General features: G+C 37.6%; 2 protein-coding genes across 9 annotated transcripts in view; one reads left to right on the top strand and one right to left on the bottom strand.

Moving 5' to 3' along the window:
• The window catches only part of LOC139940891 (uncharacterized), a 91,682-nt gene that overhangs the window by 42,155 nt on the left and 24,610 nt on the right, over positions 1–24,917 (bottom strand). For 7 of the 8 annotated variants that reach the window (XM_071937269.1, XM_071937270.1, XM_071937274.1 and 4 more), the window contains exons 11-19: positions 23,982–24,086; positions 16,195–16,273; positions 15,230–15,267; positions 13,983–14,030; positions 13,279–13,449; positions 12,718–12,798; positions 12,499–12,591; positions 11,534–11,628; positions 1,048–1,102 (exon numbers count right to left, since the gene is read on the bottom strand). In XM_071937269.1, the coding sequence (XP_071793370.1) occupies positions 1,048–1,102; positions 11,534–11,628; positions 12,499–12,591; positions 12,718–12,798; positions 13,279–13,449; positions 13,983–14,030; positions 15,230–15,267; positions 16,195–16,273; positions 23,982–24,086 (765 nt within the window). The remainder of the gene's footprint in view (positions 1–1,047; positions 1,103–11,533; positions 11,629–12,498; positions 12,592–12,717; positions 12,799–13,278; positions 13,450–13,982; positions 14,031–15,229; positions 15,268–16,194; positions 16,274–23,981; positions 24,087–24,917) is intronic. The other variant, XM_071937273.1, reaches the window with a different exon arrangement.
• LOC139940888 (sushi domain-containing protein 2-like) lies at positions 3,463–11,491 on the top strand. Its single transcript, XM_071937265.1, has 2 exons — positions 3,463–3,629; positions 6,893–11,491. The coding sequence occupies exon 2, from the start codon at positions 6,894–6,896 to the stop codon at positions 10,308–10,310; it is 3,417 nt and encodes a 1,138-aa protein (XP_071793366.1). The 5' UTR covers positions 3,463–3,629; position 6,893; the 3' UTR covers positions 10,311–11,491.

The raw sequence follows: 24,917 nt of genomic DNA, 5'->3' as shown, positions 1-24,917 counted from the left end.
AAGACTTTAATTATGATTAAGCTGAGATATTAATTTCTTTTTAGATAACTACAACAGTCATTTAAACATGTCTTAAAGTCAGATAAATCAATTTAATTTTAACCAGTATCTTTTAAATTAATGCTTTATTTATCATGGTAAGTGAGTAAACTCCGTAAAAATTAAGTTTGCAAAGATGCTTCTTTAAATATCTTTATTTAAATAATGACAGGAATTTAACTGAAATTGTTCCTCATTAAGTTAGTTTAAATTTGTTAATCAAATCAAAGTTATATCCGAAATATCTGAAACTACTTGCTGGTATATGATAGTTGGCTACAACATCATCCGTATCGTCGTTACTTTCTGTCACTTTACAAAATTTACTTTGAGTCAGGAAAAAACCACTGTCGAAGGAAAGAGCGTATTTCCTAAATGTCAGTCTTCGTCCATGCATAGAGAAAGGACTATGTTTACGCACCACTGGGGGTGTTCACTGGAGTGAACAAGCTTACATAATACATACAAACAATTGGCTTAAAAATTAAACAATATCGCGCCATTCGTGCAAAATAATGGAGCGATTTTAACAATTGCATGACGTCCCAGGTGTGGGTTAAGTCGCATAATGCCCTCGGTGAACGCGCCAATCGTGGGTACGAATGGCGCGCACCTTGGGCATTATCCTATACATAGACCCCTGACCTAAAATATCAAGAATTCAACAGGTAAAAAGAACTCTGGCAGAAAACGCTGACTGTCATTTTACCAGAATTTGGGACTTGATGAGTCTATAACCAGATAACTAGGACTCAAGTCATTTGAGTTTTTTATTATTGCGGGCACTGTCTAATTTGAACCCTGGACTTGACTTGAGTCTTGACCTGAATGAAAAGATGATGACAACTCTACCTCTCACATAATGCAGCTTTTAAATCTTTTTCCTTGAGGAGGAATTTTATTCAAACTAGTCACTGTACAAAACCACACAAGCTATTTGTAAAACCAACTACTTTTAGAGCAATTGTAAATCTTCATTACTGTTAATGTTTGGTTCTTAAGACTAACCTTAAAATGTTGCACATAGATATCCCCCTGACGCTTTGATAACTTACTTCCATCTCTGCATGCACAAAATAAACAAAAAGAAAACAATAAATTATGTTTTTAAAAGTAGGGTCACCGTTTGGCTATTGTCAATGTAATGCTGATTTGTAGACCATATTATCAAGAAAGACACAATGATACTGTGAAAGTTTCAGATGAGTACAGTGTCTACTTGCTAAAAACAGCAACAACAACTTTCAGGGAAATTTCACAAGAGTCTTGAGCACATTGATGAACACAGAACAGACACCATCACTCAAAAACCTTATAAATGATTGATAAATGAACTGCTCCTCAGATTCAAATATTCTTATTGATGTCTAATCAACGTGGGGCATTTCAGATGAAATCATGCTGCAGGATGCTTTACCACTAGTACCATCTTTATGACAATCAGCTTTCTAATACAAATTACACTAATATTTTTTGGGGTCTTACCAATGTATGACCCTATACCTTTGAGGACAAATAAATGGTAAACAACAACGGAATGGATAAGTGGAAAATTAAGGCTCACTGATTATTAAGTTTGTGTCAGTTGGAACACTCCACAGAAATATTTGAATGTGAAGCACTGTCAAAGTTTAAGATCAATCATTTGAAGATCCAACAAATCATCACTGTCAACTGTCACATTGAAATAAAGCTGGTTATTCAACAGCACAAACTTTCCTGACTATATAATTTATACACATTCTTTGATGATTTCAAATGAGGGGTCACTTTAATTTGACAAACTTTCACAGGTTAGTAATGGTAAGTTTGATACTGTAAAAACCAGAAGTTTAAAATGTATTTTGTCTTCCTTAAAGCTGATGTGTTATTGAATTTATTTTGTTTACATCAAAAGAAAAAAGTAAGATGAGTTGTCTGATAAGTGAGTCGTCTGGAAAGTATTGACTTCAAACAATCAATCTTATTTGCGCCATTTTGGCAGTCAGATTCGTTGTTTGTTACTATGCAATTATGCATTTTAGACAAAGTGATTGCTGTAAAATACAATGGAAGACCATACAGCAGCCGATTGTTACATGTATATGCAAGGCGTCAATACAATTGGCAAGGCACCCAAACACTGCAGTGTTTGGGTTCTTTCCAAACTTCAGTTAGAGAGATTTATATCATGGGAAGTTACCATGGATACAAATGCACCAGTTAAGTACCACAGTGAAATAGAACAATGTACTAAATGGTTAACACCTTTAACCTGTGTGTTTTGCACAGAGATCAATTTACATTTATATTCCCTCCCCCGGAGTTTTCTGGTAGGACTGGCTGCAGAACGTTGTTAACCATTACATTATAAGCTTTGTACTTAAAGGCAGTGGACACTTTTGGTAATTCCTTAAAATAATTATTAGCATAAAACCTCACTTGGTAATGAGTAATGGGGAGAGGTTGATAGGATAAAACGTTGTGAGAAACGGCTCCCTCTGTAGTGACGTAGTTTTCGAGAAAGAAGTATTTTTCCACGATTTAGAATTTGAGGACACGAAATCAAGCAATATGAAAGCACACAACTTCGTTTGACCAGGCTGTTTTTGATTTCATTATTATCTCGCAACTTTGACTACCAATTGAGCTCAAGTTTTCACAGGTTTGTTATTTTATGCATATGTTGAGATGCACCAAGTGAGAAGACTGGTCTTTGACAATTACCAATAGTGTCCACTGTCTTTAAATGGGTCCTATTATATTTAAACATAACTCAGTATACCTATAGAACAAAACGCTGCACACTTAGAAACAATGTGCATGAAGCGCTATACAAATGTTGAATATTATTATTTCATACTGCTGGAAACCCACCCATCTCTATTGGTTGAACATTTAAGAATGGAAGCAATCATGTCCTCACTCTGTAAAAACCTTGGTTTCAGCATCACATGGTCATTAAAAAAAACAATAAGGATATATTTACATATGTTGTTGTTATTCAGATTTTGGTCAATTCTGATGGAGTTTTGTTATTTCGTATAAAAAAAACACCCCGGGTCATCATTTATGCTCCATGTGACATTCACAACTGTAAGATGAAAAGTGAGAAAGTCATACATTATACATGTACACACGCAATTGTATGTGTATGTACACACGCAAGTGTATGTGTATGTACATACAACATTGAATAAATTACAGTAATTATGAACTATACAGTGCTAACACATATTGATGTAATGGGTTAAAAAAATATAAACAAAAATATATATCTATTAATATTCTTTATCCCGATGCAAACTTAACATCTGTTACTATGATTTCTGCAAAACAACACTTGATCTTTGTTCATTGGATTTTGGACAGCCAGTTAAGACGAACAACTTTGCCAGATAAAGAATAACATTAATAATGACAAGGGGATTTCCCACTGAAGACCACCCAGTTCCAATAGGTCATAGTCCTTCCAAACCCCAGTTTTCACAGTGGGACACTGTCTGCTGGAAGTCACAATTTGCAAAGGAACGGTCTGTAGTGGAACTCAGCTAAGCTTTCTCCAAAACACCGAAAGCCTACTCTTTATTAAGTGCTAGTCAGCAGAAAAGGTAAGGACATTGTAACTCTAAGGAAGTTTGTGCAAGTTACAATTTAAAAAAAACATTTTATGTAGTCGGAATATTCAGGAAAGGAACATAGTGAGAAATAGGCATCTTTGGTATGGATTTTGAGCCCAGTCACAATGCTTATTTTGATTTTGCAAATCATAATGTCTGAATGTTTTGGCTTGTTTTATGATATGAATAAATCATATGAAATGAAAATAATCATTGTTCTTATGAAGAGATATTCACAATGTGTTCGCAAACCTCTCTTCCACCATGCAAAGTTTCAAATCCAACTTGTTCTTCTGTTTCGCCACTGATGGCAGATTAGATTGGAAAGGCAGTGGACACTATTGGTAATTACTCAAAATATTTATTAGCATAAAACCTTACTTGGTAACGAGTAATGGGGGGAGGTTGATAGTAGTAGTTTTGTAGTAGTAGTTTTGTAGTTTTCGAAAAAGAAGTAATTTTTTCACGAATTTGATTTTGATACCTTAGATTTAGAACTGGAGGTCTCGAAATAAAGAATCTGAAAGCACACAACTACGTGTGACAGGGTTTTTTTTTTTTTTCATTATTATCTCGCAACTTCGATGACTGATTGAGCTCAAATTTTCACAGGTTTGTTATTTAATGCATATGTTGAGATACACCAACTGTGATGGCTAGTTTTTGCTAATTACCAATAGTGTCCACTACCTTTAACTGCTGTGGAAGGAAAGATAATTTAATGCAGTCCCCTGATCCACACAGCAAAAGTAGAAGTCCCTTGCCTACTGATTAGGTGGTAGATTAACAATCTTCAATTTTTCTGAATGCACTCTGTAAAAGTAGATTGTATTATTTGAAGTCAGTACGCACCCTCTCGCACTCTTCGTTCTTCTGCTAAGTCCCTTTGAACTATTCCTAAAACTTCCTCATTATATGTCAATCGTGCCTTTTCCGCTTGTGCTACTAAACTTTGGAACGCTTCACCTAACAACATCAGATGCTGTAGTTCTCTATCATTCCTTAAAAACTTGCTGAAAACTCATTTAAAGGCCCACTCTTGGTATGGTAATTACTCAAAATAATTTTTAGCATAAAACCTTTCTTGGTAACGAATAATGGAGAGAGGTTGATAGTATAAAACATTGTGAGAAACGGCTCCACTAGTAATGTAATTTTCGAGAAAGAAGTAATTTTCCACTAATTTGATTTTGAGACCTCAAATGAGGTCTCAAAATCAAGCATCTGAAAGCACACAACTTTGGGTGACAAGGGTGTTTTTTTCTTTCATTATCTCGCAACTTCCACGACCACTTGAGCTCAAATTTTCACAGGTTTGTTATTTTATGCATTGTTGAGATACACCAACTGTGAAGGCTAGTCTTACACAATTACCAATAGTGTTCAGTGTCTTTAATTAAATCCACAAACACTTCGATTGTTACATGTCTTGACTAAGACTATTAACTGTATAATTGTCATTGTATTCTATTTTTCTTTTTTTGTTGTAGATGTTTTGTTGTTTGGTTCCTTGCTCGGAATAGTGTCTTGTACACTAGATAGATGGCGCATTATAAATGTAGTATTATTATTAATATTGTTATTATTATGATACCAGCTTCAGACCAGGAAAAAAAAAAAACTACCTTCATTCCCTTAGTAAAATGTCAATAATGAAACATTTTGTTTGCCGTAGGTGCGTTGCCTGGCCTTTACTTATCAACCACTAACCCCGTTTGTTAGTCAGAGATAAAGTCATGTTCAAGTCTGTGATGGTGGTTTTTTGCCTGCCTGAAACAGCGCCCTCTTCTTAAAACAAACCTTTTGAATAGGGTTTTGCATTACCACTACAGACAAAACTATTAAAGCACAATGTCAGGCTTGAAATGACAGGCTAGATAGGCTGGTTGTTGCTGTGTGTGTGTTTTTTTTTGTTTAAGTTGATTGGTCTATGAATATTTTCTACCTTCATGATTGGTTGGATATAGTCCTGGACAGAACGACACTCATAAAGCCACGCTGACATACATGTTAAGTTTATCGGTTTTAATTTTAAAGACAAATGTTTTTTTTGCAAGTTTTTATACTTAATGTTAAATTTGCATCGGGGATAAAGGTTATTAATGTTTTTTTTTATACCATACATTGATGTGTGTTAGCACTGTATACTCAGTACTCCCCCCCCCCCGAGTCATGTGAAAAATTATCACAGGCATATTACTCAGGTGTGATTTGAACCCATGACCCCTGCAATTCTAGAGCAGTGTCTTACCAACTAGACTACTGAGATTGCCTGATAGCTAGAGGCAGTTTGAAGTTTGTGCTTGTTTTCTTACCTTTATTTTCCTGAAAGATGATTTTTAAGTGTAAATTGATTCATTACCCAATGGAGATCGATCCCCTGCCTTTAAAATAATTTGGTTTTGCTTTTAATATAATACAATTGAGCAAATCTGGTCACTAGTCTAACAGAAATTGATGGAAATGGCTGAAATTGCATACAAAACAAATAATAGTAGGGGTGGCAATGTACAGATTTCGGGTCCCGTTGAAATTTCATGTTAATTTATGGCAACCATTATAAATGCATTCTTATGGGTCCCTAGAGCAATAAAAATGATGTTGCCATTTTTTCTATTGACCTTTAGCAGGGATGAGATTCTTCAAAAATTAAAAGGTCTGAAAATTTATCGTAGGTCTGAAATAATCAATTGAAATCAGGCATGAGAATGGGTGATATGATAAAAAAAACAGGAAAAAGATTCAGTTGATTGGAAATGTCAATATTCCATCATAGTGTGTGCGAACACGAGCGCGCAGCGCGAAGTCTCTTACGGCCGGGGTCCAGCATGTCCAGGGCCCGCTTAATCAGGGCCCAATTCTTAAAATAAAACAGGTAAAAGAGGGAAAGTCAAAATGTTGGAAGTGGAAAAAAAGGTTGGATTTCTAAAATTCAAATGTCGGAATTCCGCCAAAAGTCGGAAGAATCTCAACCCTGCTTCAGTTACCTTAAACTGAGGTCAAAGGTCATGGGTCATTTTCACCTGAAATTCTTCTTTTTGGGCAGGTTTTTAAAGAGTTTCAAGGCAATTGAGCATGGTTATAGTTAATTTTGACTCAGTGGATCAGACTCAAACTCAAAATTTGAACAACAGGGACTCAACTACAGACAGCACTGTACAAAAAAAGTTTGCATAGGTTACTAAGAATACAAACATCCAAACTTTGTGCATGGTGATTAAAAGCGATGTTTTTGCATGATTTTTGTTTTTCAGGATGGAGAGCCTGAAGTGTCAAGGACTGTGGTTACTGGTTTTATTGATACTAGCCACATCTGAACAGGTAAAGGCTGACAATCCATCGACTCTGGACAAGCAGCCAAAATGCTTTGGCATATCCAGAGGTAAAAATTTCATCCTTGGCTTCGTTGATTTCCCTTTTAACTGGTGGGACACTATTTTCGATGACATACACCTTTCCATAGTTGTAGTGGCGTTTAATGATCAGCAAACCACTGTGACTATAAGCAGCAAGCATCATGTAGAGGGTCAGCCTCTATATGAAAGATTTGATCTTGAGGCTGGAGGGTACAGAATAACAAATGTATCTACAGAGCTGCTTATGAATGGTACAGAAAGAAGCTTCAAAGGTATTGAGGTAACAGCTACCAGTGAGGTTTCAGTGTATGGTTTATCATACAACCACCTTTACACAACAGATGGCTTTCTTGGCATACCGGTAAGCAGCCTTGGCTTGCAGTACATCGTAACACCAGGCTTATTTTCTACAAGAGCCAACTTTGCTGTAATCGGTACAGAAAATTCCACTTCAGTTCAAGTAACCCTACAAGGACCAGTAACATTTGAAGGGCAGTCATACAGTCCAGGTGATCAGCTGAACTTCATGGTTGACAGATTAGAAGCCATTCACATACAAGGATCCCAGGACTTTACTGGAAGTCTCATTCAAGCCAACAAACCCATTGCTACATTTACTAGCTGTAGATGGTACAGGTTGAAGGAACAATTCATACCAGTCAAGAGTTGGGGACAGAATCATATCTACACAGCATTCCAAAGTACCAATCAAAACTTCTATCAGATAATTGCTTACTTCAGCGGCACCAGTGTTACCATCCCAAAGATTGGGACTCTGAATTTGAACGCAGGGGAGGTTTGGGAGGGTTGGCTTTCAGGATCTGGTCTGGTTTCTTCAAGCCAGCCAACTCTAATGATGCAAATGCTGGTATCCATTAATAATACAGGTGTAGACCCTTCCCTGATACAAGTTCCTGCTATAGAACAGTTTGGGTATGTGTTTGGTTTTGTGACCCCACCTAATGCTAGAGCAGATTCTGGAGGATACTTCAGTTTTATCAACATCGTTGTCAAGACAAATGCACAGGAGACTGTGCATCTCAATGGCTCTCCAATAAATGGATCTCCAATACCCGTACTTGAAAACAAAGTTCCAAACACAAACTACACGGCACTCTCTGTCCAACTCCCTAAAGGAGAAGGGGTGTACTTTGTAGAGCAAACTGATCCTCTATCATCACCATTGTCTGTTATTGTTTATGGCTACGAAGGTTCTAGATCATATGGCTATGCTGCAGGTTTATCCCTTCCAAGTAACGGGCAAATCCTCCACTTTTCCACATACTACCTAAGAGAACTTGGTGGTGAAACTTTTAAGATAACTTTACCATGCTTGCAAGATGAAGTTCAATCATACAAAACCTCAAAATGCAAATTTTTAACAGGTATTGGGAATATCTTGGTGTCTGGATACTCTGTTGATTCCGACACCATCGTCTGCATTACACCAACCTTTTACATGAATGGATTTACTTCAGTCTATGTGTCTGTGGATGAAGGAAAGACATTTCCTTACTCTGGTGTTGTCTATATTACATCAGAAGAATACTTGCCTCCACTTATCACAGTCAATCAAACGCAGACATCAACTGGAAACGGAGTTATTGACTTAACAAAAGATGATGATCTTCTCTTAACATGGGACCCTTACAGTGTAGGTGAAGGAATAGAGACAGTGGATATCATAATGCAAGATTCTGATTACAATGGGGATGGCCATCCAGTCCTTCTAGAAGGAGTTTCCCTCAAGAACAATGTCTTGAACAATGGCAAGATTCAGATCTCTACAGAGTTGATAAATGACAAAAGCTTAACTACGGAATGGCCATCACTTGTAGCTTTTTACCTGCAACCAAATGGCCAACAGAGCAACCCAAACAGATTTTACTCTGGAGTGAATCGTGTTACAAAGTTCCTGCCTAAATCCTGCTCATTTTTCCTAAAAAGATTAAAGAATATTCCTAAAGGCTTACCACCATGTCCATGCACCTTTGCCCAGGCCAGTGTAGATTCTCTTAACTTTGTCTTATCAAATGAGTTTATTTCTTTCTACCATCCTGGAGCAAAAGACTGCTTTAGGTCAACCACATCATCATCTCTTGGATCTGGCCAACAGTGCTGCTATGCCAAGGATGGTAACATACTCATAGGTCCCCCAGGGGGTGGCACTGCTGATCGATACAGTCCTGAGGATCATTTCTGGAAACATCAATGGTATGATGTGCTGCCATGGTTTGGCTGTTGTAAATTTACACATAACTGCAAGACGTACTACAAGTACCGTCCATCTGATGACTGCTCTAAATACGTCCCTCCTTTGCCAGCAGCAGGGACTGGAGATCCTCACATAACAAGTCTAGACGGCAAGAGGTTCACCTTCAATGGGGCTGGAGAGTTCCTGATGGCTTCCTCGATACTTCATGACCTCATCTTCCAATCCCGCATGGAGGTATACCACCAAACTAATGCCTGTGTGTACACTGCTTTTGTTGTCCAGATGAACGACTCTTCTACTGTCCAGGTACAGATTTCTAACTCCAATGAGGTGCTGGTTCTTGTAGATGGTGAACAACTACTCATGAGGTCAAGCCTTGTCAAAGTTTACCACTTCAGAGGCTTTCGATTAAGTTTTACCTCCGACTTCTCTGAAATCAGAATTGCATTCAATACTGGTATTGCCATCATCGTGTACATCAAACATGACTTTATGTCATTTACGGCACAGCTGAATGAAAAGTTCAAAGACCAAGTCCAAGGACTTCTGGGTAACCTGAATGGAGATCCAGAAGACGACTTTCAATTCCCAAATGGTACCATCATGAATCCAGAGTCTTCCATGGAAGAAATCCACAAATATGGGCTACATTGGCTTGTGGTAAAAGAGGAATCCATATTCACTTATCTTTCCCCATATGACTACAACACTTACTATTTGCCTGATTTTTTGCCAACTTTTGATGTCCCAAACCCACATGATGTAAGTCCAGAGATCAAAGATTTGTGTGGAAGTTCTCTTGAATGCATATTTGATGCTGTGACCACTGGAAGCCTGTCTTTTGCAAATGAAACACTACTAGTGACTGGCATCATCGATAATATTCAGAAATCTTCAGTCAAACTTGTCAGTTGTGGTTTTCCTGGAAGTGTGGACAATGCTATCATGACGGGGTCTGTATATCTTGTGAACTCAACTGTGGAGGTCAATTGCCTTGATGGATTTACTCTGGAGAAGGGTTTACCCAGTTTAACCTGCCAGAGTAATGGACAGTGGTCATCTACCCTTCCCTTGTGTACCATGATGAAAGACGATGCATAAGCCGATGTAGGTCTGAGTCCATTGGCAATCATCTTCATAGTCCTTGGGGCAATCAGTCTCTGTCTGATCATTATTATCACAACCTTCTTCATCGTCAAACAGAAACAAAACAACTAGATTGCTAGTGGACTATTAGACATGCTAAGAATAGGGGACAGTAAATAAAAGACATAGGGTGGCCATGGTAAAGAATATATTGCCTTCTTACTGTCATTTGGACCTTTGCCCCAAACTAACAAACTTTATTTCAATATTGACCACAGTTAGTTCAGATGGGACATTGCTCGTGGAAAATTACTGAATACGCTTGGGAAAATACTATATTATTTGCAGAAGTACAAAGTGATTTACACACATCTGTGAATGGGTCAAACAAAATAACATCGTTTATCCCTGATGCAAACTTAACATCTACTAGAAAGGCAAAACAACAAGTTTCGAGACAGTTTCAAGACAGAGTCAAGTATACAGTGTACTATAATCATGAAACAACACCAGGCCAAGAGCAACGCCAAGACTGCTTGCTAATTCTGAACTATATTCAAGCTGTTGTGGACAATGAGCATTTGACCTTTGAGACATCTTCATTTTCAGCTGTATAATATGAAGAGTTGAACTAACATGGAAAATTATTCAAATGTAATTGTGAACTCATTACAAATATTAAAAGATGGTGTACACGTTGATGTGTATGAATAACAACTATTGCACCTATTTGGATGAAGTGCTCACTGCTAAATATTGTATTCTTGAAAAAAATTGTGAGTTACACAAGAACAGTTTTCTTGTGATAAGATTGTTTCAGGAGTCTTTGAAGTGGTGTTGGAATCACGTGTCTGCAATGTCGAAGATGCTACGTACATGTACATCCCTGTTATATTGATGAAGACTGTAGTTTTGGTCAAAAATTGCATCTATTAAAATATTTCCAATGTTGTGGTCAAAAGATAAACACTATTTGTGTCAATTACCAACATAGATGAATTTTCATGCCAAGAAAATTAAATTGTGATCATTTTGTGAATGGTAACATACCTATTTTTGCGAAGGATTACCTACCTATTTTTGTGAAGGGTTACATATCTATTTTTGTGAAGGGTTACATACCTATTTTTGTGAAGGGTTACATACCTATTTTTGTGAAGGGTTACACACCTATATTTGTGAAGGTTACATACCTACTTTGTAAAGGTTACAAATTATTGTTGTGAAGGGTTACATACCTATTGAGTAAGAGAGGCAGATGAGCAAATTTAGGTGGGCTCCATCCCAGGGCCTTGTAAAGAGACAGATGCTTTGGTGTAGACGTTAACCATTCCTGGTGACAATGGTTGAAAATATAAAAACTAATTATAATACTGCACTGGTAGCATTAGTAAATTCTGTCAGGTATGTGACATTGCACTGGAAAAAATTCAGTAGGGGAAGCAATGTAATTAGAAATGTAAAATGTTGTGCTTTAGCTGTTTTGAAAGTAGCTTATTAACTGTACTTTAAAAAAATATTGGACTTGGAGGATTGTTTTCATAGTTTAAGATTGAAATTAATTTCCCAGCCAGGTATAAAGTAAAAAGTATTGCGATTAACAAATTTACGCTTGGAACCAGTTAACAACAACAGACACAACATGTTATTTTTGTTGGAGACCTGTTTTACTGCTTAAGATATCATGTTGGTGCTTAGCAGACTTATGTGCTTATAATAGTTATTTTGAAATTGATAGCATGACATAATCCATTTAAAGCTATCTATCTAAAGCTAGTCTACTGGACAGCCCAATGGCAAGAGGTCAGTTTTAATTAGCAGAAGGTCTAATAAACAATCTAATAAATGTATTAATTAGATATCAATTAAGATATTAACAGAGTATATACTCAGTGCTTCATTTCATTTTCCTTTATTAATGGTAACATATTATTGCTGCAAGACGAGGTTTTGGTGGGTGTAGCAAGTTTGTGTGATTTAAAAGCTTTGTAATATGCATTAATGGTCTTAATATCATAAAACTAGTTAGGACAGAAACATCATTCATCCAAAAAAAAAAAAAAAAAAGTACAGTAGTATCAGTTAGTTTAGCGGAAATTAAACGCAAAAGCTTCTTTTTTCTTTACTCAGAAAGTTATTTTGATAAGCATTACTTTCATGCTTAAGAGATTTATAAAATTGGGCACAGATTAGATAAACTCACCATGCCCCGCAGTACGTTCCTAATCCCCATCAGATGATCATCAACAACATTGGCAAAATGGTACGTTGGAAAACCATCACTTTTAATCAACACCTGTAGAAGAATTAAAATGAAACTAAACATCAAACAGAGTTTGCGTTTGTCTACATATGAGAATGCCAATCACAGATACCATGTACCACAATCATCATTATTCGTAAATAACTTGACTTTACTTACCGGGTCACCCTCTATGAGATGAGTGTCATGTTGAGTTCGTCCATAAACAAGATTCTCAAACAAGTCCGTCTCTACATCTAGCTAAATGTGAGAGGAAAGTTATTTATCATTTTGTAAACTTGTTAAAAGTTTTTTTGCATTGCGATTGTTTTAACCGTAACTTAGGCTCAAAACCGGACTATTCATTACAAACGCATAAGAGTAATTACACAGTCGCCACAGGTATTAGAAATTTGGTTTTTGAGTTGACTTTTATGACTTTGTACGTATCTTGTCAAATGTAACAAATACGAACAATAAAAAACAACTTATCAGGCAAACAAATACAAATTTATAGACATTCAGTAATTATAGATTATCACTGCCTACTGAATATATTTGGTAACAGCACTACATGTAATTGATTGTTTTATTGATTAATTGATGACTGATTGATTTTTGGTTGCATTAAACACTAGAATAACTGCCCTTGAATGATTGATTGATCGACTGATTATTGATTGATTGACTGATTACTGACTGATTGTACGACTGATAAATTAATCAATGGATTTGACTGACCTTAAATCTTATAACACTCAGCTTCCCAGAATGCCGGTGGTCTTGTACCTGATGGGATGTTAGGTGTCTGCACCTGTTGTCGTATCGAGGAACCTGCCTGTTTCTCAAGGCTTCTTTACAGAGCAGCTCAAGTCTTTGTTCTGAGCAAAAACAGTGGTAGGCTGCGCCAGACTGAAAATAAAGCAAAGCAGCTTAATTATTATGCCATGTCATGGACGAGCGGTTAACAGCACCGGATTCAAGCTCTGGTGTTTGATCAACAGAGTGTTGGTTCGAGTCTCGGTCAAGACACTTGTGTCCTTAAGCAAGACACTTAACCATGATTGCTTCGTAAAGTTGGGGAGGTAGTGCTTTCTGCTCTACCAGCCAGGCTTCTGATGGATGATACCCAAGCCTACATCCGTCTGAACTGTAAAGAGGGTAACCCCGTTTCAGCCTCAGAAGTAGGTGGCAACAGCCCCTGGCAAAAATTAATTATGTGTAGCCCCCTGGCAAAAAATAGTTAATTGTAGCCCCCTTGAAGTGGCCGTCATGCCTTGTGTGTCTGGCGACTTGCATAAAAAAATTAAAAACACAAGTGCATTATCAAGCAATTGATCAGATTATGCTCTTGTTTATTTGATAACTTGTCATCATTTAGCCCCCCCCCCCTGCTAGTTAAATAAGAAAAATACTTACACATGTACTTGTAGTAATTGGCTTACCTTAACTAATGTCTCAATGTGACTCTTGTACAAATTCAGTCGCTCTGACTAAAGAGAAACACAAACATGACAAAGTAACTAGAGATTAAGAGTTCCTAAAAACGAATTCAGAGGAGTTACGACTTGCACAATGTCTAAATCGTATTAATTAATAAATTAATTTGGTACACGCACATGTAGGTAGCACTAACCAAGAGATGTCACTATTTCATAAGCTTACAATTATTTATAGATTAATTTATACATTTACTTTAAAGAATACAATTTGTTGCCCTCGCATATAAAAACTTAGTCTCATCAAGCATGCAAAATGTTTTGAGAGATCCACAAACTTTCATGTTTGTGAACAAACACATAGCTGTTTACTGATGGTGTCATGATGTAGATAATTGTAGTATGGTTCCCTGTCTCGTTTGCACTGACCATCATCCGGTGTATATGTATGCAGTGTGTGTATTCTGTGTATATCAGTAGCATGCATTCAATTTTCACTTTCTTTGTCGACGAAGCATTTGGGGCAGAATTCAGCACGCGAAAACTAAGCAGAGGCACGTCATATCCTGTATAGGTCAAAGGTGGCTGTTTAAGTCGCAGAATTTAAGTCCATGAGGGATTGCATGGTAGAATTACATAACAGCCAGTCCTGGTAACATTCAGCAGGGCCGCGTAAGAAAAAGTCTTGTGGTTTTACCTGACCACATGCTAAGAGTAGAGTGGGGGGGGGGTTGTTGAAGATTTTGGGGTGGTTGGGTGATGGTCATTGTCGTCCAAGTTATCACACCTCTGTTGTAAATTCGCTCAGATTTTCTTCAAACTTGACAAATAATTTGTGGACAGCCTAGTGAATTTTAAAATGCAAAATGAACGTAATGTCATTCTCATGAAAGATTAAAGCCACTAGACACCTTTGGTAACTTTCAAAGACCAGTGCATTTATAAACTAACAAACCTGTGAAAATTTGAATTCAATTGATCGTAGAAGTTGCAAGAGAATAATGGAAGAAAAAACACCCTTGTTGCACAAGTTGTGTGGTTTCAGATACCTTGACAAATATTTTAGTGAGAAGTTTATACTTCTTAAAAAAAAAATGTTACTTCAGAGGAAGCTGTGTTTCTCACAATGTTTTATACTATCAACAGCTCTACATTGCTCATTATCAAGTAGGTTTTATGATAACAATTGTTTTGAGTAATTACCAATAGTGTCCCGTGCCTTTAACTTTAGCATACAGAAATAAATACTGTACCTGTTTGTATGGCCCAAAATCTCCACCCTGATTGGGACCTGTAAAAAATCAAATAAATCAATCAAACATGAAGCCCGAATTCTAAGATGAAAAAGCTATGACTTGCCAGTGACCATGAACGAGTATCTCAAGGGTCCTGCTGATCAATCCAATGGAAATTCATCCAACACCTAGGTGTGTATGCTAAAGACCGAGTCACACTGCAGCAATAACGAAAACGATAATGATAACGACACAAGAGAACACATTCTATTGGTTGAATTGCTCCACGCAGAATACGCCGGCGCTAATTATTTAACCAATCGAGGGCCTGCATTTTTAACGCTCTCGTTTTCGTTCATGTTATCGAGGTCTGTGTAACCAGGGCCCAATTTCATAGAGCTGCTTAAGCACAAATTTTTGCTTAAGCAAAAAATACACTGCTTAGTAAAATCAGCTTACCGGCCAAGACTCCACTCAATTGTTATGCTAAGTAAACAACAGCTAATTACTAGTCATAAGCAATGTATATGGCATGCAATTTGGGCCAGTAACATGTGTAAAATAAGCGAGCAATTTTCGTGCTTAAGCAAATTTTTTGCTTAAGCAGCTCTATGAAATTGGCCCCAGGCCTTAAGATACACTTTATCTAGGTGTCTCAAAGCACTTAGGACAAAACAAATACCCCAACACCCCAAAAACCACGAGGAACCAACTCTTTTTCATTAGAACATGAAAACAACAAAACCAATAATAATGTAACAATAATGTTGACCCCCATCCGAGTTGTGTGTACATCATCCTGTATGTTGAACTTTTTAATTTGTTTCTTGGCGAGTTGGACAGCAATGCTTGATCTTGCTGCGCCATGAACTGCAGTTGCAATGAAAGCATGCACAGCTCAGCTTCAAGAATGGATAATAATATACATATCTTTGTATCAAAGTTATTTAGACAACAATAAGTTTGATACCTATAGTTAGCACCTTCATCTGCGCATACATGTATACCACTCCATTGTAGCATAGTCTGTAATTGTTCCTCAGCTCCAGGGACAAGTCTTGTCTGCAGGAAGAATTAAACAAAGTTCATTATTAGTTGTAACTACAAGTCAATCGAAAAAGAATCTTACAAAATGTGTACAAAAACATATAGTACATATTATATATTGTGGGTTCAGTGTGAGACCTTTGTATGGCAGTTTCTTGGTCTACATCTTGGCTCAAAATATGCAGATAGATCAATCCTGGGCTTACAAATGCTTTTTAAAGACCAACTCGTCCGATCCAAGGCAATGTGTTCCTTTAAGAATCGTTTTTTATATAGTGCTTTGAACACCCGAAGGGCGTCTCAAAGTGATTCCAGCATTATGACCCCTGGTCACTGGGCCATTGATTTCATTCCTTAAATCATCTCAGCTCCCTGGGGAGTGTATACTCAACACATCTGTGCTACTAAGCTATATCAGTCATAGGAACCATCTCTGCCCTCACAGGTACCCAATTAACCCTGGGTGGAGAGAAGCAATTATAGTTACGTGTCTTGCTCAAGGACACAAGTTTCACAACCAGGATTCAAACCCACACTCTGCTGAATAGAAGCACCAGAGTTTGAGTTCGGTGCTCTTATGCACTTGGCCATTACACCCCTCGGTGAAGAGAATTGTTTCTGTAAAAGTTATACATTACATTATCAGCTGTGCTTTTTTTACCAAGTCGGTTTTTATAGAGTATCTTTGCAGTAACTACCAAAGGTATACCTCTCACCAGCACTTATCTTTAGTGAAGTGTCCTCAATGAATGCATTAGTTTTATTCTGACAAAGTGAAATACTGGTCTGTTTGTTTTTGGTGCAAATTTATCTTTGATGTCCAAACATGGTTGGGTTCAAGGTAGCCACTGGCCAATATGGGCTTCATGAAGTCAAGATGAATGTTACACTCATTTTATCGTGTAAAGAGTTATTTTGTAGTATTATTTACTTGTGTTATTCAGAGCTCAAAATATTCAGGGGACCACTGGACGAAGTCCCAAAAATGTCATCCCTTGCCCACTAGCTCCACTACAGAACAAGTCACATCTACAATCTAGGTTTTATTTCAAAACGCATACCTTGGAAGATTTATAAATGTACTGAGGTTTAGCTTAGATTAAATTTTTTGTTCATCAGGAAAACATGAGAAGTGATTTTTTCAGTCTTTACAGCCATTGGACCCTTTTGGTACAGAAACAAAATAAAAGTTCACAGATTTACAAATAACTTACAGGGCTTACAGAAGGTAGTGGTGAAAGACTTCTCTTGAAATATTATTCCATGAAATGCTTTACTTTTTGAGAAAACAGTAAACAGTATCAATTCTCGATATCGAGAATTACGGATTTATTTTAAACACATGTCATGACACGGCGAAACATGCATGGGTTTGCCCGTTATTTTCTCCCGACTCCGATGACCGATGAGCCTAACTTTCCACAGGTTTGTTATTTTATATATAAGTTGTGATACACGAAGTGTGGGCCTTGGAAAATACTGTTTACCGAAAGGGTCCAATGGCTTTAAAAAGCAAGAGCCTAAAAATACAGTTAGTCAATTGCCACATTCACAGATATATGTAGTGTGTCTAAGTGGAATGAGAGAAATAGAAAGACCACGAGTTTGTCACATTGTAAATCATGGGGCAAGACAAAATAAATATTTTGACTTTACAAATAAATTTTATTAAAATCATAAATGATAATCTCCACATTGGTTCTTGTCATTATTTTGAATGTTGTTTGAATGCCCTGAAGTGTGTTAGAGCTCCCATGGAATATAAATGGTTCAGTAGAATGAACTCTCCATTGTAATGTACATGTGCCCCGATGTACACCATCCAAATTGTTCAAGCATTTTTTAAAATATCAAACACTTTTTCTCATCTTGGTCATGTCAGTGGCTAACTTGAGAACAAAAAAATGATGAAATGTTTGGGTTCTTGGGAAATTGATAAATAAACAACCTGGTTCTCGATGTTGCATTCCTGTGATGTGGTCGACAAACATGATAGTGTATGGGTATAGAGTGTTATAAAACATTGACTGCTTTTTCTCGTGCTATGGTTGGAAATGTTAGAGTGGAATGTCTCAAACAAACAATTACCAGTTTGTGACGCCCCTAGATTAAGCGCTATATTAAAACTATTTATTATTATTGTAATAATGTGAGTCCCCATGTGTTTCATTTCCCCTCAGCTTTGCTGCAGGAATATAGAACCCAGCAGGATCATTAAATCAGGAATCACAGTTATAACCATAGCACTTGAAGCACTCATTATCAGTACCAGTAAACTACGTGTTATGTATGGTTGGAAAGGTTCAATTGTGGGATATTGTAAGTTCCAGAGACCATGCTTGAAGATGAGCCTAAGGTTCAATTTCCACACATAACATAAATATGGTAAACTATTGTGTCCCATAGGAGAACACTACACCCTTCACTTTCATTAACTTCTTACGTTATATCAGTTCTGAAATAATAAGAAGCGCCCTCTAGTGTTCATGCACAAAGCGGATAATGCCAGGCCTAGTAACATCTATCACATCCTTGATTTACTTGTTGCAAAGAGTTATTTGGGCAAGGAAAGTCAGTATAAGCCTTGTGTTCTTTGGGCTGCTTTGCAACTCAATTTATCAGCTATTAACAAATACCTTGGACGGTTTCAAGTCTCTGATTGGTCAAAACCCTGTCACGTGGTGGTGTATTAACGAGCGGTATAAAGACAGGCTTTGGAAAAAAGCGATTAAGTGGCCCATAAATCAGCATACAATGTGTAAAATTAGTTTGCGCGTTGCATGCACTGTATCGCATGCTTATTTATATTCATGTAAGTTTCATTGCAACTTTGCGCACTTGCACGTACGCGCTGAAAATGTATCAATTTTGAGGGAACGGGTTCGCGCGTATTATCTCATTTGTCCATATATGGTCTTGTTTACAGCGACATGCTACATGGATGCTGAGCGCATGAGCCCGTTTTAACGCACAAAGAATAGCTATCAGCCAATCATTTGTCTCCTGTGACCCCAGTGAGGGCGCTGAAAAGACCATTACTTAAAAGAGTCAGTGGTCTCAAAGTATCAGTAATGTTATTGACAGGAACCATCAAAAGCTAAAATATGGCCCCTGAACATGTCTGGAAGCGCCAGCCACCAACCCGGTCTTACCACGCAGTGAAGACCGGGTCCTCGCACTGTTATTCACTAATTAACATGCGCCCTCTAGAGCTCCTGCACAGAGAGGATGATGCCAGGCCTGATAGCTTTTTGCATAATACAGTAATATACATGTACAGCATTTATTGTGGCCAAGAGTTAATTTGGGCAAAAAGTCCATATGTTGGCTTGTTAGGCTTAAACTTGTTAGGCTTAAACTGTCTGTTACTAGCAATGGAAGAGCAGTCTGGTAACTGGAATCATCTGCTAACACTTCATGTAGCATCTTGGACAACACTCTGTACTGATGCATTTAACCGTTGCACAACCTCAGACTTTCCTAGAACTGACATCATTTCCGCTACACTTGCTCCTCGCTGTTAAAAAACAACAACAAATGATCATATTAAAAAAATGGAATACAAGTACTTAACAGATTTGACTACGCTTGAATTATGAGACCTACTCCTTTTACATAGCACCATGTAATGGTTTAAGCCCGGTTCATACTTCATGTGAATGTGAATACGCATCGCATTCGCAGGAAGTATGAACCGGGCTTTACAAGGTGTTGTGGCGCAATACGTTGCCAATCAAATCAGGAACACAGTGGCGAATCCCTTCTCTTTTTGATAAGTGCACAGGGTTCTTTTGGGAGCAATACACAACGTACAAGGCTATCATTGTTAAGTGTCTTGCTTAAAGACACATGTGCCACAACAGGGATTTTAACTTACACTTTGCTGATCAGAAACACCAGAGTTTGAATCCCATGCTCTTAACCACTCTGCCATGACACACCACAACAACGTAGACTTTTCAACAACTTGCCCAAAGGGCAACCCACCATCCATTACAAGTCCAATGTCATCTCTAACCAGATTAACAGTCCAAAAACCATTCACCTTTCCACCCTATAACCATAGAGCAATCCCAATTTCCTTTCCCCAAGGCATGCAAGGACACCCTAACCCAAGTTACAATCAAAGTCACTTCAAACTGGAATTATTGTCTGGAAACAAAAACCCAGAGGGATCGATGGTAGATGGATAGAAGTCATAGTTAGTTACAATACCCTTCAGCCTATATTGGTCTGAGGGGTAAAAGATGAACTGCAAATAGCATCATTTTGCAATTACAATAATTCAACTGAATAGAGGAAAGTTTGAATAACCTTAAGATTACTGAGTGCAAGCCGTAGCACCTTCATGTAGACAGCATAAGGCACTCCTTGGAGCCTGTCACTAGATCTTCTCAATTGCGCTGATAACTCCTTTACATCTTCATAAACACTCTCTGGTAGGCCTTCAATCTCCTGGCATGCCTCACTCAAAATAATCTCTGTCAACAAAAGGTGAAGAAATTCATCTGTTAATTAGTTGATCAAGTTAATTAAGTTAGTTTTAAGCCAATAAACCTCTGCCTTGTCAAGATTGTCGAAATAGGTGAAATTGAATGTTATTTTTTGGTGTAATCCGCACTGAATGTTTACTCCAAGCACTGCATTCAGTGCTTTACCCCTGCATGTGAAAATATAAATCCAAAGGCTATTTTATTTGGGTTGGATTTGAGTCTAGATCCCTGCATTCTAGTAACAGCTATCTTGAATGGTAGACCACAGGGAGTCCAGTCATGAGAGGTGTGTTTGAATCAATGTAAAACTTGCTATCAGGAAAGGGAGAAGTAGCAAGCATGATACTTCATGGAGGCAACAAAGGCGATTACTTCAATGCGCCTTGCCATTGCCTTGGTGCCCCCTATAAAATGTATTAATCAGTAGAAATTAAGTTGCCTCAAGGAGATGCCCTTTTGATAAGTCAATTCTGCCTTGCCCTTTTACATGATTGCAGTTACCAGGCCAATGTTCATGTAGCCTAACGTTTGTCCAAACCTTTACTACTGTTTTTTTGTGACTGAGAGTCTGTGAAAGTGTTTCCATCATGAAACGAATGTCTGTCCCTACAATGCATTGATGATTTATATACCTGCATTCTCTGAAACAGCAATAAAGTCTTCCCTTCGTCCATCTGGTCTCAGCCAAAGATAACTGTAGTCTGGTTGACATAGATCGTATATCCTGCTTATATGGTTCTGAAAGAATCAGGAAAAAATAACACAGTTTCAACTGTTATTTATATTTGTGTATATATTGAACAACTCTCAACACGGTGAACAAACTGATGATTTAATAGATGTTAAATTTGCATCAGGGATAAAGAATAATAATTTTTGGTTTTTACCCATATACCGATGTGTGTTAGCACTGTATACTCAGTACTTTCCCGAGTCTTGTAAAAAAATATCACAGGCATGTTACTCGGGTGGGATTGGAACCCACGACCCTTGCAATTCTAGAGCAGTGTCTCACCAACTAGACTACCGAGGTTGCCCAATAGCTAGAGGCAGTTGGAATCCTATGTTTTGGCAGCGGGCACCGCAACGATATAATAGATGTTAAATTTGCATCGGGGATAAAGAATATTAATTAAGTGATGATTGACAATAAACTGATCAGTTAAAAGACTTATTGAAACATCCAACTATCTAGTAGGGCCCAATTTTCTAGCTGTTAAGCAGAAATACTGCTTTGCTAATAAGCAATAATTGGGTGGGGCATGTTATATTGGCTGGTAACCTGTTTCTGTTAAGCAATGTTTGTCTGTGCTTAGCAAGTTGTTGTGCTTACAGGCTTTATGAAAATGGGCCCAGTTCAAGCATGGATCACCGTATTGACAATGTGGGATAACAAAATGCTAAGCGTACCTTCCTTGCTTCAAGGACCCTCAGGAGATACTCATCTGTAAGTTCCATCGTCTCTCCCCTACTTCCATCTTCTCTTCTAGATAGAAAAAAAGACACTTATTAAAAACAATCATAATGTAGAATAAAATCATTAGGATTATTCACAATTGACATGAATAAGGGAATAAAAGTGTAGTGACGAATTCTTAACCGCCTGTTTAAAACCGGCAGTGCATCAGTGAAAACAATAAGTCTGGTGGTTAAACCAAAATATTTAATTTCTTCAACAAAGAACGGGATGCGGCTATTTTAATGTATTTAAAAAAAAACAGCCATATCATCCATAGCCCATTCAACAGAATAAATGGGCTGGTTACAATAAGCGACAAATTAAGGCAACAAATTAGGAGATACATTTACTACAAGTACATCAAACAGTTGACTCAAGGAAATGCAAATACATGTGCAGCACAAGCTAGTAACCCAAGAGAGTAGTTAAATGTCTATCAGTTAAACTGAAGTAGAAAGTGATTTTACAGAATATGGAAACACCAAGTTTAAATTGACTGCTGCAACCTCTTATAATATTAACACAAAGAAAAAAAAGCAAATTTCTTAGAGTTTTCAACCAAAATGGTGCCATAAATGTTCATCACCTACTCTGTTTTTAGCATGGCAAGCTTTTCTCGTAACTCTGAAATAAGTCTGCATCTCCCCTTCTGATTGGTCAGGAGATGTATCATGTGACTCCTGTTAACATCTGGTAGTAAGTCCATATCCAAGACTGCTGAATGGGTAGACACTTGACTTAAAGAAAACTTGAAAAACAAATAAATAAAAAGTAAACATTTTATCAAACATCAAAACATTTATTTGCACAAAATGTTTCACTTTTCAGTTGTTTTTGTCAGTTCACCAGAGTCCACATTGATATGAAACATCTTTGGATAATTCCTTAAAAAAGGACCAGATTATATTGTCCTTCCAGTCATGGTTTGATTTGACATTAAGATTGTATTCAAATTGGGTGGCTGTGGCTGCAGCTGTTACTAAGGTTGTTGCCAGGGTAGCCTTTGCTTCAATGCATGATGAAGTGGTGACCAAGCCACAGACATAGCTACAAGTTGGACTTGGAAATGGTTTAGACCATGTTAGAACTGGCGGCTACAGCTTCAGCTTTGGCTGTGGCTGTTACTAAGGTTGTTGCCAAGGGCAGCCTCATATACTTAAATGCATGATGAAGTTGTGACCAGAAGCCACAGCCATAGCTGCAAGTTGGAAATGGCTTAGACCATGTCAGAACTGGCTGCTACACCTACTTGGTTGTATTGCCACATCATTGTGCGTTGGAAGCACAGACATAAAGAACCTATAGACGGACAGCACCTATGGAAATCAACGTCCAGATACCGTAATTGTGACGGCACCAGACTCTACCCCAAACCGTGGGCAATATCTGTGAAAACGCAAGCGAAATCACATGTGCAGCAATGGGCGAGTGAAGAGATGACAACAGAAAATGTGTGTTTTTAGGTAAACAAATCACCAAAGTCTAGGAAACAATGTAAGATCATTAGCTAGATACCCTTTCTGCCGTTTGTTGTTTGCTGTTACTCCTCCTCTTTCTGAACTTTCTCCAAAACGATGAAAGTAGAAGAATAAAAAAAATAAAAAATGTTCGTCACACACTTTCCGACCAAAAGGCGCGTCGATGCGTGTTTTGCGCCGGGTGCTGATGACGCAAATACGATATGCCCCATCGGCTTCGCCTTTTTGACGATTCACATTTTGTGTATGTAATTGACCTACAATCAATCTTGGTTGATTTCTACTAGACCAACCTGTTGGATAAGTTGCTGCATGTTTCTCATTTCTCGATTCTCCTGAAAGCCTGAGCCACAAAATGTGATGAAATTGACAAGAGCCTCTGGCAAGAAACCTGCATCCTGAAAAAAACCACAAAACCCCCCCCCCCCCAAAACCAGCATTAACACTTTATGAGAAGGTCCACTGCATCAAGTGGAAGCAGCATGTTTGTAAACCACATGTTACTTGCTCATTTTGTTTTATTTCAAATCTCGTAAATATGAAAATAAACCTTGATGCAAAAGATGTCACTGATCTAAAATGCCAGAGTACCCTCAAAGACTTGAAAGAGGTCAAATGTAGGTTGATCATTTACAATGTGGTAACTTTGGTACAATGCTGTCCATCCTTTCTTTTTAAAAATTGATTTATGTCCGAGATTGCCACATTCTAGTCCATGACGTCATTGCAATGAAATGAAATCTAAGATATGAACTCGTATTGATTTAACCCACACCTGTGACGTCGTGCTATTGTTAAATCACTCCATTATTTTGCACGAATGGCGCGATGGGTATCAACCAAAGAGAACTATTCACCCATTGTGCAAACGGGTGAAACTGTCCCCATTGCGCAAGTTGTGCAAAATAGTAGATATATGGAACAAAGTAAGTTACATCACTGAAGCCATGCACCATTATTTTTTTAACCCAGGTTAGAGCTACGTAAAGACTTTAATTATGATTAAGCTGAGATATTAATTTCTTTTTAGATAACTACAACAGTCATTTAAACATGTCTTAAAGTCAGATAAATCAATTTAATTTTAACCAGTATCTTTTAAATTAATGCTTTATTTATCATGGTAAGTGAGTAAACTCCGTAAAAATTAAGTTTGCAAAGATGCTTCTTTAAATATCTTTATTTAAATAATGACAGGAATTTAACTGAAATTGTTCCTCATTAAGTTA

The sequence above is a fragment of the Asterias amurensis genome, chromosome 8 (genome assembly GCF_032118995.1).
Source record: "Asterias amurensis chromosome 8, ASM3211899v1".
Taxonomy (NCBI): Eukaryota; Metazoa; Echinodermata; class Asteroidea; order Forcipulatida; family Asteriidae; genus Asterias; species Asterias amurensis.
This window is presented reverse-complemented; position numbering and strand designations above follow the sequence as displayed.

Excerpts from the sequence above, each read along its gene's own strand:
- LOC139940888 (XM_071937265.1), top strand. The coding sequence starts at position 6,894 with ATGGAGAGCCTGAAGTGTCAAGGACTGTGGTTACTGGTTTTATTGATA.